The sequence below is a fragment of the Parasteatoda tepidariorum genome, chromosome 1 (genome assembly GCF_982258835.1).
Source record: "Parasteatoda tepidariorum strain Cologne lab strain chromosome 1, Ptep-v5.0, whole genome shotgun sequence".
Classification (NCBI taxonomy): Eukaryota; Metazoa; Arthropoda; class Arachnida; order Araneae; family Theridiidae; genus Parasteatoda; species Parasteatoda tepidariorum.
Window position 1 is genome coordinate 22,849,302 of NC_141755.1, and position 17,885 is coordinate 22,867,186.

Sequence of the window (17,885 nt, forward strand, 5' to 3'; positions counted from 1 at the left end):
TTTCTTATTAATTTCTTCTCTTCATAAGTAAATATTTAATTACTACTATAATATTAATAATAGTTTGTTTCAAGAGAGCTCTAACATTTACTTGGCCGTAACTGCTACCAAATCATTCATTACTTATCCCCCACTGAGGTGATATATGTTGCGATGTTGTCTGATTGGGATTTCTGAGTTTCTAATTTACTAATTTATTATTGGTAATATATAATAATTAGATATTTTATACTTGATATTATGCTTTAATTATGAGAAATGGATCAGAAAAAGAGTTTTATTTTTTATAGGAAAATTTATTAGTAAAAGCTTATTCTTTCCAAAGAAAAATGTGATATTTTTTTCCAAATGAATTCAAGTATATCAAATGTACCTTAAATCAATATCACTATTGCAAGTCATGCTCATAATGGTTGCAGATGAATTGTGTTTTAAGAGGAACAAATTTTTTAAGTAGAAGTCAAGTTTTATTATTCTGTCATTCAAGTTTTATTGATTCCTAGTCAAGTTTTATTTTACCTTCAACCGTCAGAATAATTGTGTATACATAAGGTGTGTTTTATTTTACCTTCAACCGCCAGAATAATAGTGTGTCCATAAGGTGTCTTTAATTTTACTTCTACCGCCAGAATAATAGTTTATACATAAGGTGTGTTTTATTTTACCTTCAACTGCCAGAGTAATAGTGTATACATAAGGTGTGTTTAATTTTACTTCAACCGCCAGAATAATAGTGTATACATAAGGTGTGTTTTATTTTACTTAAACCGCCAGAATAATAGTGTATACATAAGGTGTGTTTTATTTTACTTCAACCGCCAGAATAATAGTGTATACATGAGGTGTGTTTTATTTTACCTTCAACCGCCAGGCCGCCAGGATAATAGTGTATACGTAAGGTGTGCTATATTTTACTTCAACTGCCAGAATAATAGTGTATACATAAGGTTTGTTTTATTTTACCACCAACCACCAGAATGACTGTGTATACATAAGGTGAGCTCAAGCAGTTAAAGATAGAAAAAAAAAATGTTTGCAGTGAGCTAGTCATTTGGCGTCCGTAATTTTTTGGTAATGTGTTAGTTATGAAGGTGAAACAGAGACTTACTTTTGTTAGAGTGAAACTAAATCTGTAGCAAAAGTTTATTGATGCGCTATCTGAAAACCAATAGTGATAGTTCTGATGTTTAGTGTGTTCAATGGAGACTATTGGATTTTTTCAACAGGACTCAACTTCTGCTCATAAGTAAGATGACCCAGCAGTATTTGAAAGAAAATGTGCTAGATTTCCTAGGAAACAAAGATTGATTTTTCTGCATTTCAAATTCTATACTATTGTGGTCGGTCTTCGTGTTAGAAGGGTGCAAAAAAAGGGCATTTAAATTTAAAAAATCTTTAATATTCTTTAAGGAAAGCAGCAATAGTTGACTTGATTGATGATTGGCCTATGAGACTCAGAGATTATTTGTGAGAATTCAAAATGTGATTATTTTGTAGTAAAGGGTGCCATGTGTTAAATTTAAAGGTAAAATAAATTTTTACAAAAATTTGTTTTTAAATTTGATAGCTAAATTTTTCTTTTAACTCCTTTAAAATTGTATCAGAACTTATAGCGTGATTAGGAATTCATTGTCAAAAATATTTCCTGTATTTTGTAGAAAGAGAAGGGAAAAAAAGAATTGAAATTGTCTTTTTTAATTTGAAATGTTGTTAGTATAAAGTTATTATTTTTTTTAGATATTTCCTTCATTATGGCAAAGACATAGATCTCCAATCAGATGAAAAGCTTATGTTTTCTCCTCAAGCGTGCTTTATTATGGCTCATAATGGATGGGTTATGGGTGCAGACCCATTAAAAAATTTTGCAGCAGCGGACTGCAATGTTTACATAAGGCGTGAGTTAGTAGCCTGGGGAGACAGTGTGAAACTGAGGTATGGAAAGAAACCAGAAGATTCACCTTTCTTGTGGAAATTCATGACCGAATATGTTCAGCAATTGTCTCGAGCATTTTATGGCCTGCGTTTGGATAACTGCCACAGTACTCCCATTCATGTTGCTGAGGTAAGTTCAAAAGCATTTTTTTTTACCCTTGTGTGAAATAATGTAGATGTTGTAAAAACATGTTATTGCTTATTTTTGTATAAGTTTTTACTTATAAGTCTTATAATTTATTTAAAGATTTCATTTTGTACAACGTTTTCAGATACGTAATTGAATCTGAAAATTGATTTGTAAATTTTTTTTTTCATCAGATGTATATTTTAAGTTTCATTCTGTTGAGAAAGTCGTACTATAAGTATTTTTTATTCAAGTTATTTAAGATAAATATTTTCATTTAGTTTGATGTAGTATTCAGGGCCTGACTACGCTTTGAATAGTTTAGATTTGTGTTCTGAGACAAAACTTTTTTCATGCCTTTTCATTTGAAATGTAAATGTACCTCTTAAAATGTAAGTTTTTTTTAAAGATTTTGTTTGTGTATTTTTTAATTTCTCATATTTTGAAAAAAATTTGATGGTACAAAAAAATTTACCGAAATGTAGCAGAATTTAGAAACTTGAAAAATATTGTTTAAAACACTGAGTTTTAAAGATTAGTATGTTAACTAAAAACCTTTCTTTACAAAGTTTTTTTCTTCTTAAAGCTACTAAATAGATCTTTCTATTTAGCTTTACTGATTAGTTTTTTAAATATTAGTTTGAATGTTGAAAAACGACTTGTTTGTGATACGAGTTGAATAGCTGCTGACTCATCCTGAGGGGTAAATATCAAACTAGTGAGCAAAATATGTATAAAAAATTCTTCTTTCAGGAAAATTTTGTTTCTGCTTTATTATAGAGAACATACTACAAGAATTAAATAAGTTAAAATTTATGTAAGTTGAACTTTAAATGGTTTTAATTTTGCAATTAAGGCATGTTGGAACCATTAGACTTTCTAATGCTATTCAAATCTAAATTAATTTTATCAATTGTTTACATAATTGAAATGCATTTGTTTAAGTTTGATCTTCCAAATATTTTGCTTTTTCTGAATGATTTTGGAAAAAAATGATGAATATTTATTTAAACTATAATCTGGTAATTGAAATCTGATAATTAGCTCATAGAGCATTCCTCAGAAGAGGGCACTTTTGTAACAGAAGGAAATATAAGTTACCAATTCAGATCAAATGTTATTAATTCTAATGTATAACATTAATAAATGCATTAATACAATTATGAAAATTTTATAATTACATTAGTAAAAAAGAGAATTTGAAAGCAATGTGTAATCTTTTATAAATGATTTTCTTATGATTAAAAAAGTTAATGCACTTTTGGTGCTCTTCTTTTACGTTTTAGATTTTGAAATTTTATTTTTCTTATCTAGTACTTAATCGATAAAGCACGAGAAGTCAGATCTGATTTATTTGTTGTTGCTGAATTATTTACATCAAGTGAAGGTATTGACAACATATTTGTCAATCGACTAGGAATCACAGCTCTTATTCGTGGTAAAGTATTAATTTCTAATTTTTATATATATTTATGCAGGGAGTATAGGAAGTTCAGAAACCGTCAAATATCTTATGATATATACATTGGATTAAAAAAGTGAAAAAAGACTCGTACACTTTTTTTTTAAAGTATTCTTAATGGTATTAAACTTGGTCTTCCACCCCATCTCTGGAGGCAAAGGGAGGGGGGAACTTTAAAATTTTAAGTATGGACTCCTATTTTTATTGCAGATTTGTCTTCAGAGAAAGTAACCCTATTTGACCTATTGGTTTATTCATTTTGTAACACACCCTCTAGGTTCTGCTTTATTCTAATCTAAAAAATTAACATAAAGTACTAAAATGGCGAAGCTCAAAAAATCGATTTTAAACATTTTATTCATTGCTGAATTTCTATTATTGTATGTTAATAAAGAGGCTTTGTCAGGATTTTTTTTGAAAATGCCAATAGTCAGAAAAGCAGGAGTAAAACTATTATTTTTTAGAATGTATTAAAATAGTGTAAAAATAAATTCATCCTTAAGAAGAAGAAAAAACTAAACATTTATTTAGAAAACTAACTGAAACTAAACATTTATTTATTGTTTAATTTAGAGGCCATGCAGGCTCCTGACAGCCATGAACAAGGAAGACTTGTATATAGATACGGTGGGTCTAGTGTCGGAGCTTTCATGCATCCTGTTACTCGTCCACTCACAAAATCAATTGCTCATGCTGTTTTCATGGACATTACTCATGACAATATGTGTCCCATGCAAGTAAATTGTTTCACTATTTAAATCTATTTTGCACAATCTTTTTTTTAATGAAACATGAATGGTTTTTTTTATAAGCATATTTCTTTAAAGAGCATGTTCAGCAAAATGAATATTGCCCTTCTAAATTGTTTAACTTATGATTTAACAATATATTATAATCCTTCCTCTAAAATTTTCTTATATAGTATTTTATACTTGAATAATAAAATAGATATTTTAAAATTAAACGTTCTTAAATATTGATTTTAAAACAATTTTTGATTTCTGAGCTGATTTTTAAGGAATACTGCTGTGTATAGTGATATTAATTAAATGTACAGTATGCGTCTTTAATATTATTTTGGTAAAATTGTCTCTTTGATAATAGTCTCTTATAACATGTTATTAGAATTGATAAATATTATAATCTAAAAACATAGGTTGATTTTCAAATTACTTTATTATAACCGACTGAGTGTTTGCATTTCTTGTTTTTTCACTTGTCAATTTAACTGCTTTCCCTTTGTTATTTAATGAGAAAGATGTGTTTTAAGGAGAAATTTCTGTATTAACTTGCACAAATGCAAGCACTTGATTGTTTATCTCTCTGAGTATTAGTGCCGGCTTTGTCCGAAGTTTCAGATTCTTTCCTGCAGCAAAAAAAAAAAATAAAAAATCCTATACTCTCCATGTAATTGATTTAGGGAAATAGTGCGATGCATAAAAATTTCTGTTTTATTTTACCCTAGGGCTCAATGCTTGGGTTAATAAAAAAAGAATGAAGTGTTCAGATTTAAATTGTAACTAGTATGCATTGCATGAATAAACCTGTATTTTCTTATTGCTCTTTTAACAATCTAATATTTTTTCTACAGAAGTAATGCAAAAATTAGTGAGAAACTTTGTCTAATAATAAAATATGAATAAATTAAGATAATAAATTTAGTATAAATTGTAAATCAGCAATGGCTTAGTGGCTAAGGCACTGAACTATCATTGTTAAGAACTCTGCTTTGATACCTGGTGGTGGCTTAAAGCCTACAAAGCTTCAAGATTGATGTATACTAGCTTGTCTGGGAAGTAAGGATATTCGGCATGGAGTGTTGACCACCATCATAGCTGTTTGTTAAGAAATCATGGAGCCCTAACCTTCGTGACGCCCTGACTCACAATAGGCTGTTGTAGAAACACCTGGCTTTTAATAAAAATTATAATTATAAAGTTGGTGTCAACTAAAATAAAATTTTAGGCTTGATAGAATTTGAATTATTCAATTTAAAATTCAAATTGCCCATGATTTTATTTACAAAATTTTAGAGAGCTAAGAAATTTTTTGATTAAGGAAGTTCACAATAGGCACGTTTGACTCTGCTAGGTTTTAGTTACTGTAAATGTTGTGTTTTTAATAAATCTGCCATTTTTCTTCCAAACAATGGTATTCTAAAGATGTAAAAATAATTATTTAAACTTTAAAAAAAATATTGCATTAAATATCTTGTTTAAGATAGTTTAGATTATATTTTAATCTTATTATTCCACTGTGTAAATATGATTATAGTTTTTATAAAATGTAACGATAAATTTAATGTTTTTTGTTGTAAACTATAATTAAATTATATTGCATCTATATTTAAAATTTATTTTGTTTTCAGACGCGGTCAGTTTATGATTATTTTCCTACTGCTTCAATGGTGGCTATGGCTTGTTGTTCCACTGGAAGTAGTTGGGGATATGATGAATTAGTTCCTCATCATGTAAGCATATTTTAGTTCTTATAAAATTGGCAGGCAATAAACATAACTTTTAAACAATTTTACAGGAAAATAGAAGTTTAAGCAGTTGGGGAAGGAAATAGAAGGTAGCTTCACTAATATTGGAAAGTTAAAGGATATATATATTTTTTAATTAGAAATATTATTAAAGGGCATATCAACACAGCATTAACATTTAGGTTCCATTTCCAGTTGATTTTTAAATTTTTTTTGTTTTAGAATGCTCATGGTTATTAAGTATTATCTTAAGTAAACTGTGTACAATAAAGCAAATATTGATTTTTTATTAACAGTAAGTCACCAAAAGTTAAAGTGTAGGATTTATTTGCAATATTATTTAGACTATTATGTTTCATTTTTAAAATCTTTTAGAAACTTATTTTTTTCAATTTTCTTTTAAAATAACACTTTAAATCACTATGTATGAAGAAACATTGAATTTTATGTCAATGCACTTTATTTTTTATATATTTATTTCCTGATAGGGCTGTCAAAATTAGTAAGCTGGTTCCTGTTTAAATTACCATAATGGTTTGAAATAAATACACAATTGTATTCCTCTGAAAGTACTGAATGTATAAATCAAGCTGATTTAAATGTAAAATTAAACATGTATACATATAGCTCGTAGAAATTATAGTTTAATATTGTACAAATAAATAAATAAATGAAAATAAAAAAAACTTAAAACTTAAAAATAATTATCACATTATGGTTTTAATTAATATGGCTTATAGCTTTAACTAAATGTCTGGAAAATGAAGAGCATCATTTAAAAAAAAAAAAAATTATTTTTTTAATATTGATCTTTAGGAATTGAAAGAAATATTTTTAGAAGTATGATACCAAATACTTTTTTTGCAAAATTGTTTTTTTTTCCTGATATATTCTTGTAGCTAGAATTTCTTTTCTCTTTTTTATATTAGATACATGTAGTTTCAGAGACCAGACTGTTCACTTCTTGGACTGATGATCCTGAACCTAAACGAGGCTTTATTAATGCCAAAAGTGGTATCCTTGCTGGTAAAAGAGCTCTTAACAAGTTACATTCAGAACTGGGATCTTCTGGATTTTCACAGGTATTAACTTTAATTTCTTTCTAATATAAATATATTCACCAGAACTCATTTGTGTTCTGTTTTTTTCCCCCAAGAACATTAACTTTCAAATGACTGCCACTAAAACTATTATAACTGTTCGGATATAAAATCAAACTTGACTGTCTATTGTTAGGCGTATATTATAATCTTGGCTTAGTACCTAACACCTTTGTGACTTCAAAATATTAAATTATAAGAATATGTAGTGTATCTAAATTCCAATTCACTAGTATATAAGACTTGTTAAGTCGATTTTATGTTGGGGTACCTTTTCATAGATGAAGGTTGACATGGTCGATAACAGCTCTCCTCACATTGGTGACCCGGACGTGCTGTGACACGCCTATCTTTTCAGAAACACTCACTTCAATATGAACACGCCTACCTTGACAGTAATGCCCACTTTGATCTGAACACCCCTACTTCAATGAATGATCCACATTGAACAGTTGACTTGCTACTTGTGACTGCGACATTTTCCACCTCCTCGTGCTGTTGCTACTCAGTTTCGATCACACATAACGTACAACGTGTTCACTCGATTGCTAATGGCAACACAGGAGCAACCACGACTGTGAACTTAATACAGCTCTCCCAGCTTCTCACAAAACAGCAATGAATCAACTAGAGGTATCTGTTCATCGAATTCTATCACAGCTATAATTCTGGTGGGGGAGTATTGTAGTGTATCTACCACTACAAAAATATAATTCTATTTCACTAGTATATAAGACATGTTAACTCGATTCTATAGTGGGGTACCTTTTCATAGATGATTGTTAACATTGTCGATAAATACATCCCCACAAATACATAATAAATAAGAATTGTACTTCTAATTTTGTATTCAAATTTGAAGTATTAAATGCCAATTATGTATTATGCTATTAGAAATATGAGTTAAGAAATAAGTAGTCATAAAAATAGTATGCATGCATTTCAAAGTCTATTATTTGATATATTATAAAAAAATAATCTGAAAACCTATAAAAATTGTTATCCTCTAATTTTACAACAACTATTTTGATTGTAATAATCATACATTGGCTTAAAACATTTCTATTTCAATAGATATTACAGTAAACTATTGCAAAAACTGATCAGTTAAAAATTTTCAACAATAGTTTTACTGTATTATAAAACTAGTTATTTATTTTAAAATATTTTACGTTGTGTTTAATTTTAATATTTAACCAAACTTTTCTTCAATATTTTGTTCAACATTGAAAATTTGTTTTGTTAATTTGCATTTATATGAAAATGTTTTTTTTTTGATTTTCTATTCAATTTTATTATAGTATTTAAAATTGTTTTTATCATGATTTATGATAAAATGTGATTAATCTATAACGTATTAATGTTAAAAATTATTCTATAAATTATGAATTTGATTTGGAGAAAGTTCAAACTTTTCAGATCTTAGAAAATAATATTTTTACCTTATATTTATTTCGAGTTCTTTGTATTTTAATATTTTTATGACATATTTTATAAATAGGTATTTGTTGATCAACGTGACGAACACACTGTTGCAATTACCAGACATTGCCCTGCTACTCATCAGTCTGTGATAATGGTTGCTCGAACTGCCTTTAGCATGCCCTCAAAGCCAACTGAATCTACGTATGCTCGTCCTTTAAGAGTACAAGGTTAAAATTAATTATATATTGTAATGTTTATATTGGAATTCCATTTCAAGTCATTTTCTTTCCAATTTATAAAAAAATTTTTTTTAGGTGTGATTGAAGAAATAATCTTAGAAGGTTCGCTTGTTCCTGTCAATCATTCAGGAGTAAGTATTGGACCTAACTTCAAGAAGGATGACGTTTTCATCAATGGTCTGACTGATTTTGAATTGAAATTAAAAGAAAATATTCCAATATATGAGAGTGAAATGGTCGAAAGTGCTGGTGCAACTGAGGATGGATACCACGAGGTTGATTTTATACATTTTCCTCCAGGCTCAGTTATTGTCTTTAGGTAACTTGCCTAGTTATTATTTTCTTTTCATGATATAATCGTTAATTACAATAAGGCATGCAATTCTTTTTTAAAGAGGGCTGCAGAAAAAATAAATTTAGTTCCTAGGAGGCTGAAATGAATTCACTTCTTATATCAATTGACAATAACTTCATTATTTTTTAGTTTCCTGAGAACAATATTCATTTCTTTTAAAAGAACCTTTAAGTACCATAAATTTTTTTATAACATTTTAACTAAATATGTATGCAACATTTTGAAATTAAAAAACATAAGTTTAACAAGAAAGATTAAATTATACGAAGTTTTTTAGCATTCTGTTGAAAAATTATGTACTATGTATGTATTCCTTTTACTGCATGTACAAGGTATAAATCTTTAATTCTTAAATAAGTGTTATCAACATTTGTTTTGACCATATTTTAATTAAATAGACATATTTTTTAAGAAAAAAATAAAAAAGGTGAAGGATTTAAATCCCCCCCTCTGAATTTGTACCTTCTATTTTTGAATCATATCTTTTTTCCTTAAAGTTTATTTTATCTTTTTACCCTCTTAGAAAAGGAGACTCAATTTTGAGTTTAGGATTACCAATGTTCAACTCCATAGCTTTGTAATTTTTTATCCAATACCAAAGACAATGGAATTCCTGGATCAAGTATTGGGAGAAATTTGCCTTTGTGGAGGACATTTTACTGGAACTAACCAGCATTTATGTTACATAGAGAGAAAAACCACAGAAACCTTCCACAGTTAGCCTGATGGCAAGGGGACTCTAGTTTCTAACCCATGATCTGTCTACCACTGGAGATATTTTACGTAAGCACTGCGATCGATGTGAGTCAGATGCAAAATTCCTATTGATCAGGCATCACTGGGATTCGAACCCAGGCCACCTCATTGGGAGGCTCTCTCTCCTGAGCCACCATGATTCCGTTAAAGTTTATTGAAATTAATTCAAAAAACATTTATATACTTTTTTGCACAAAATATGTTGGTTTTTCCAATTTTGTCCTGTCGGATGAGGGCTTTTCATATTGATTTTATGAGTGTCACATTTGTCTCTTAAGATGCTGGTTGTGTACAGTTTGTTATTAAAGAATTAAATTCATTTTTTCAATTTTGAAGATAAATACAAAAATAGTCATCAATTAGCGAGCAAATTTATAAACATTTTTGATTTTCTAATCTTTACTCTTGTCTTATAGGGTCTCACTTGATAGTGAATCTAGAGCAGCCATTTTAAAAATCAGATCTTGTGCTTCACAATTCGGATATAGAATGAGAACTTATAGTGGAAACATATTGAAACGTGGGACTCAAGATTTTGAATCTATTTTATCACACCTCACTTTATCTGATCTGAATAGAATTCTCTTTCGCTGTGATGCAGAAGAAAGGGATGAAGGAAAAGGAAGGAATGCCTATAATCTACCAGGCTATGGAGATTTAGTTTATTGTGGCCTTCAAGGTAATTCTTTATACTATTATGGTATTTATTTATTATTTTGTATGTATTTTCCTTGCTATGTTCTATTTTGTACTTGTAAAAAATACATATCTTGCATTTCAGTATTCCAGCTTTTCTTATTCAGGGTGCGTAGCATTTTTAAAAAGTGCTTAAAGGTGTTTAAAGGTAAATTAATTTGAGTTTGAAGTACCTAAAAACCCAAATTTTTTCATTGAAGTCTTTGAAACAAAGAGGAACTTTATGTATTTGCACCATCATACAGAAAATGAACAGGAATGAATTTTTTTTTTTTTTTTTTTTTTTTGCTTTGGGAAAAAATAAATGTATTCATATCAAAAGTTTCAATTTTTCAAATTAAGAATTTCATTTATTCTCCTTCTTTTGCATTATAAGCATACAATTTTTTTAATTAAAATTTTCTTAATTGCTGTAAACTTATTAAATTTCAGGTCTATTAATTCTTTAGTATTTGTTTTTATATAGTTACAAGTCAGTATTTAATATTTTATGTTGACCCACATTCCCAGTTTTCCTGTAACTATCATTCGCAATGATTGGTCCCATGAGAAACAATTGATAAAGGCTCTACTGTTTGAAATTTATAACTGTAACTGATGTTAAATCTTTTATTTTTAGGTGTTATGAGTGAACTTATGAATATTCATTTAGAGGATGATCTTGGCCATCCTCTTTGTGATAACCTACGCCAAGGAAATTGGCTGCCAGAATATATTGTAGCTCGATTAATTGATCATCCCTCTACTGAAAATGTAAGACATTTTTTCATTTATCCAAGAGAATATGTATATGGTTGTGAAAACGTTATTAGAATTTTTTTGCTTCTTTTTATCAAAACATATATAAAATTTGAATTGTTATTTTTAGGTTAGAAAAATAAACAATTTATCTCAAGAGTCATAATAGAAATACGAAAACTATATGATGGTTATTAGAATCCAATCTTTAATGTATAGATGCATCTGAAAGTTATTGTTTGTTAAAGATCTAAAGCAGGGTTCATACTAAAAAAGACCTTAAAAAAGGTCAAGGTGCAAGAAACTGAAAATGGCACTATTTCTCCCTAGGGAAAGGAACTCATCACAAAAAAAGGACATTGCTATTTGCAAATATTTGCATAACTTTTAAGATACTCCCAAAAAATAAATTTTCTAATTTTACTATTAAAAAAATCTTATTTTCAAAAATATTATTTCTTATTTTTTTTGAAAAATCTTATTTTTATTTTAGTTTAATTAAAAGTAATTCCTCAGTTAAATTCATACATTTTATTAAAGTGGTTTTAAAATGAGCATTATCCTAGAATTTTGAAAATGTTTGTCATAACAAAAACATACTAAACATATCAAGATTTAGAAAATGCCAAAATGAATAAAAAAAGTTAAGTAATTATAATAACTGCTGAAAAAGCAAACAGAAATTAATATGGATTTAAAGCAAATAAACTATGATCAAACGTCATGAAATTACTATGGAATCATTATGAATCAAATGCCTAAAAAAAGTGATTGCTCAAGTTCAAATGTGCTTGTCATAACAACGTATTAAATATATCAGATTTTGAAAAAAACATGGGGAAATAGACAAAAAGACTATTAATTATGGCCGTGAAACGATTAATTACTGCCCAAAAAGCCATTGGAAAACTACATGGATTTACAGGGAAAAAAAAGAAAGTGAATCGTCTCAAATAAATAGACTACTTTTTTTTAATAAATCAAATTCAAAGAGAATGCAGGATGGCAATTTTTCTCAAATATCAAACAGGTTGGCTCGTCCTAAAAACCTCTGTAGAAACCGCCTGATCTTAAGTATTTTATTTAAAATGTGCACCGTTAAGGAAAAAAAAATCTTTATTAATTGTTAATTTATTTGATGAATTTGTTGCTTCAAAAAGTGTAAAGTTATCTTTTAACCATTTATTTTCTATTAAGTAATAAATCAAATCTTATTTTTCTTACTGTTTTCAAGAATTTTTTTTTTTTTTTTTAAAAATGAAAAATTTACAGATATTAAGATAATTTTATCATTTTTTTCTTACTTATGCATGTTGAATGCATTTACCATTTTTAATAAAACTCAAAACTATACTTGTTTAACTTACAAAACTGTTTTTAGCATTCATAAAGTATTTTTGTTCCAAAAACTTAAAAAATTTAATCATGAAACAAACAGTTGAGAAAAAAGTTTTTCTATAAAAACAAACAATAAGCTTTTATATTGTGCTATATGTGTTTCTATAATTGGAAAAATTATTATTCATCTGTTTAAATTTTTTTTATTTGCTAATTATATTGAAGTAACTTCTATAAAAATATTGTTTTTTTATTACTTCATAGCTTGGAAAGTGGTTTCAAGTTGCATTCGACAGTTTGCGTAAGCTACCACGTTACCTCATTCCTTGCTACTTTGATACAATTATCACAGGAGCTTACAGTAGTCTAATTGCTTCACTTTGGCGAAAAATGTCAGAGTATGTCTTTTTTCTACTTGTAGTAAAGTATTGGAGATTTATATAATGTGCAAATATAGTTGATTAGGCTAATTAAAATTGTATTAATAGTCTATTAAGTTTTATGAGTACATCTTTATTTTATCTAAATGATGAAGTTATACATAAATCCATATAATTCACCCTCTTATGTATAAACTATATTGATTGGTAAAGAAACTTTTTATCTTCTGTGCTCTTCTGTAATTATTTATGAAATAGCAAATCGTTCATATTAAGATCTAAGTTGCACATTGTAATTAATAAGCTACGTTAATGGCAAGTTTAGTGATATTTTAATGATCTTCATCATTAATATATCACTTAACTTAGAATAAACTTTATTTGAAGCTTTATTTAAAGGAATAAAATTTTTTTTTACTGGTATACAACTTGAATTTATTTAACTGTTTTCAAAGTCTCTTGAAAGTTTTTGTTTGCACAATTTACCATTTCAAGAATTTTTGAAACAATTTTAGTGATTTTAAAATTTTGTTTCATTAAATAATTATATGTTTTTAATTATAATCACAGAAACATTTTAACCTTTTATTTCCCATATACCTTAATTTTTTCATGCCTTATTCTTTTTCATACCAAATGAAATGTAAATTAAAAAAATTAATCGCTTCACTTTTTTAAGATCTGTTTATAATATAATAATATAGTAATAAAATGAATTAAAGTGGAATCAATATTTCCTGTCTATTTCTTAGTATGATTATGGAATCAGGTTATTCCATTTTATGTCAGATGAGCAGCACTGATGTTTTCACTGTAATACTTGCTCATATTTATTATTGTTTTTACTTTTTGCGGTTTTGTTTTGTTACTTCAAGAAATTATGTAATCTAATTGAGATTCATTTATTCATAATCGTGTGTCCATTTGTACCGAATTGGAAAAATTCCTTTACATCACATTTGCCATATAATGGGGCAATCTATTTCCATTTAACTTGATGTCAACTTGTGTGATGATAAGTTTTTTTTTCTCTTGACCATGAGATCTACTATTTAAATGTCTGGTTCCCTGTGGCAGAATAGCAGCGACATTGTCACAGAACATTACAGAGTTTTTGCGGAAAGATTTTTCTTTTGAAAAAGGCAAACAATTTTACTTTTATTTTCTGTAGAAATTTGCACGTAATATTTGAATCATGCATTAAGATAACCACTTTTTGACGCTCTCAATTTACGCCAATATTATTGTAAATCGGTGTCCTGTTTGTAATGTATTTTCGGCAGTTATTGATATTGATTTTCATGTGGTTTTTAAATATCTCTACACCCTTGTGCAAATTAATTGAAACAAACTCAATAAATTCAGAAAACTAAGAGAAAATTCTATTTTATTTAAACTTATACAAACTCAAAAATTTTTAGTGCATAATATGATCTCTACAACATTTTATTTACATTTGGACACGATTCGGCATGTATTCCACTAATTTTTTACTGTCATTTATAATATTTGTGACCTTGTACCACACATGAATTAACGCCCTGATTAGCTTCTCCATAGTTGTACAGTCCATATTTAATAGGCGATTCTTGCATATGGCCCAGAGATTCTCAATTGGGTTGATATCCGGAGAGTTCTCTGGCTATTCCAATGTCTCAATTTGATTCTCAGACATGAATTTCTTGACAATTTTGGACGTATGGCAAGGAGCTAAATCCTGTTGAAAAATCCCTGTTTCATCAGGGTATCGTTTCTTCAACTCTGGAACAACTTTTTTACCCAGAATAGTAATGTACTGCTCAGAACGCATCATACCGTCAATAGGCTGCAAAGGTCCAACCCCATTGTAACCGAAACAACCTCAAAACATCTTCTTTGAAAAACACGAAAAAAAAAGTTTGTTTCAATTAATTTGCACAAGGTGGTATATATTTCAAACGATATGGAAAATTCGAATCATGCATTTGAGTATTTACATTTTAAGGCAATAGTTCTATCAAATTTTTGGAGTTTATTGCTATTGATTTCTCCATAGTTTTTTGAAATACGATATTATTTATTACAACAACCCAATTTCGAAATGAAACACGCATTTGAGGAGTCCGATTTGCGTGAATTCGTCGTCGATCTTTTTTTCGGCAGTTACTACTACGGATTTCATGAATTTTAATTATTTTTTTTATTGGGACGTTCATTTACAAAATGCGAAGAAGGAAATAATATGTGCGTTCCCTCCCCTCCTCCCCAAAAATGCAAGAATATCACCCATAATATAAGAAGAAAAAAAATATTACATGTTTAATTAAAAAAATATATTAAAGCTTTTTTTTTCTTTGTAAACTTCGTTTTTGTAATTTTAAATTAATAACTTATATATGTCTGTTATTATTAAAAGTATCTTGCAGAAAGATATTAGTTCTTCAGAGTTTTGTCACAGATAATTCGAAAAAATTCTGTCACAGGGGTCTGGTTATACTTTATTATAAAATATTCCTACTATTTCAGGTTTGTATCTGATGGTTCAACATTTGTTAAAGCTCTTTCTTTGGGCTCAGTTATCCTCTGTGGAATTGTAAGAAGTGCACCTCTGCCACTCCTCTCTCCATTCCTTGAAAATCCTCCCCCTGAAGAAAAAGACGTCTCAGGAAAAATTATTCAAAATTGTGCCACTATATCTGCAGGTATATTTTATTTTTACAACTGAACTTTTGCTTCTTATATTTTGTGGCCAATTTTAAACTTAATAAATGAAATAAATGAAGTAATATTTTGTTTTTAGGTTTGCCACATTTTTCTATAGGCTATATGCGCAACTGGGGCAGAGATACATTTATTTCTCTAAGGGGACTTCTACTTCTAACAGGCAGATATGAAGATGCTAGGTAAGACATGATGTCTTAAATACCATGACAACTAACTAATGAAACCACTGAATTTAATTTTTTTTAAAGAAAGCTGTTTTTTAAGAAAAAATCTGCATGGATAGAATCAATCCAGTATCAAAATAATTAAACCTTCTTTTAATAAAATCATAATTACAAAAATTTGTAATTATGATTTTATTAATTTCTTTTAGATTTTTGAGTTTCTTGCCAATACTTATGTTATAGAACAAATAAATGTATTGTTATTGAAATTCAGATCAAAATTCATTTTTCAAGCATTTTTGCCATTTTTAATTATTTTTAAATGCATTGAATAATGTAATATTTTTTTCTTAAATATTCCTTAATTTTTGTAAACTTAGTAATTGGAAAATTATCTAATTGTTCACTCATGTTATTTTATTCTGCTAATTGTGGTTGTTTTATAGAAGCATTATAATTTGAATGTTTCATTTATAGAACAATTTGAAAGTTCTGATGTTTCTTTAAATCTTTAAGCACTGACTCTATGCCAAAGCTCCAGCGCAACTCCTGTAACAAATATTATAATTTCTATTTGACTGATATTACAAATACAAACTATATTAAAATTTGAATAAGTATATTTTTTTATTTTTACAAAGTACTTAACTAAAATTTTTACTTTTATATTTGAAATGATTAATTAAAAACTAAAAAATTTGTTAAAAAAGGAATGCTATTGAATTTTTATTTTTGTTATCTTGTCCTTTATCAAGGAAATGCCCTTGTATGTAAACAAACATAATTTTCCTTTTTATTTATGTTTGTCTGTCCCCATATTTTCATTTTTGGATTGATAAACAAATTTAAAAAGTAAATTAAAAAATACTGTTTTAAAGCTTTCAAAACTATTTTCTTTTTCATAGTATTATTTGAATTTAAAATAATGACAAAAGCAAAATTTCAGGTACATAATTCTAGCATTTGGTGGGTGCTTGAGGCATGGTCTCATTCCAAATCTTCTAGATCGGGGAGAGTGTGCTCGTTTCAACTGCCGAGACTCTGTATGGTGGTGGTTGCAATCAATTCAAGAGTATGTCAATATTGTTCCTGATGGCCATAAGATATTGAAAGACAAGATATCCAGGATATTTCCTAAAGATGATTCTCCTCCACAACCGCCTGGAAAATTTGTAAGTCCAGAAAATTATATATTTATAAGTTTCATTATTTGTTATATAATAGTTGACAATTACTTTGAAAATAATTATATTAAATCAGAGTTTTGATTGATGTATATAAAAAATTTAAAATATCTTAATTAAATAAGAAAAAAAAGCGATTTTAATATAAAAGAAATTTGAATTTTTGCCAACCCTGGGAGCTGGCACTTAGATAGTATAAATATAATATAAAATGAGTGCTTGCGTTGTTTTCTAAGTATGCTGTTAAGATTAGAGAACGAACAATATTTATTTTTATATGCATAACCATTATATGCATAACCATTTTCATATGCATAACCCATGCATAACCATTTTATATGCATGATTCTTAGGATCAACCCCTTCATGATGTTATTCAAGAAGCATTACAGACTCACTTTCAAGGTTTGAAATTTCGTGAGAGAAATGCTGGATATAGATTAGACGAACAAATGTCTGATGAAGGTTAGAAATTTTTTATACTTACTTTTTATTAAAAATAATTATTAAGTTTTAAAAAAATCATCAAGCCATTTTTACAGATTTTGAGGCTCTGAATTACAATATCCTATATAGTTTTAAGCCTCTTGAATGGTTTGTAGGATGTTTCTCAAAAACTTATACAGTTCTTAATCAAAAAATATTACAACAACCATGGTGATTTGGTGGTGCAATGGAAAAACAATCCTTTCTTTTGATCAAGAGGTTATAGGTTAAAATGGTATTAGGTTAGTTCTTTTGATCAAGTTTTAACGACTCTCTGAATAAATTGAGTTAACTGGAAATGGGCAGGGAAGCAGG

At 28.1% G+C, this 17,885-nt stretch overlaps 1 protein-coding gene across 2 annotated transcripts in view; it reads left to right on the forward strand.

The window, feature by feature from the left end:
* The window catches only part of LOC107444927 (glycogen debranching enzyme), a 43,654-nt gene that overhangs the window by 15,808 nt on the left and 9,961 nt on the right, over window positions 1-17,885 (forward strand). For both annotated transcript variants that reach the window (XM_016059198.4, XM_087160310.1), the window contains exons 9-22: window positions 1,738-2,062; window positions 3,374-3,497; window positions 4,095-4,258; window positions 5,890-5,991; window positions 6,936-7,088; window positions 8,608-8,758; window positions 8,846-9,089; window positions 10,298-10,560; window positions 11,197-11,330; window positions 12,918-13,051; window positions 15,539-15,714; window positions 15,813-15,915; window positions 16,847-17,072; window positions 17,438-17,549. In XM_016059198.4, the coding sequence (XP_015914684.2) occupies window positions 1,738-2,062; window positions 3,374-3,497; window positions 4,095-4,258; window positions 5,890-5,991; window positions 6,936-7,088; window positions 8,608-8,758; window positions 8,846-9,089; window positions 10,298-10,560; window positions 11,197-11,330; window positions 12,918-13,051; window positions 15,539-15,714; window positions 15,813-15,915; window positions 16,847-17,072; window positions 17,438-17,549 (2,411 nt within the window). The remainder of the gene's footprint in view (window positions 1-1,737; window positions 2,063-3,373; window positions 3,498-4,094; window positions 4,259-5,889; window positions 5,992-6,935; window positions 7,089-8,607; window positions 8,759-8,845; window positions 9,090-10,297; window positions 10,561-11,196; window positions 11,331-12,917; window positions 13,052-15,538; window positions 15,715-15,812; window positions 15,916-16,846; window positions 17,073-17,437; window positions 17,550-17,885) is intronic.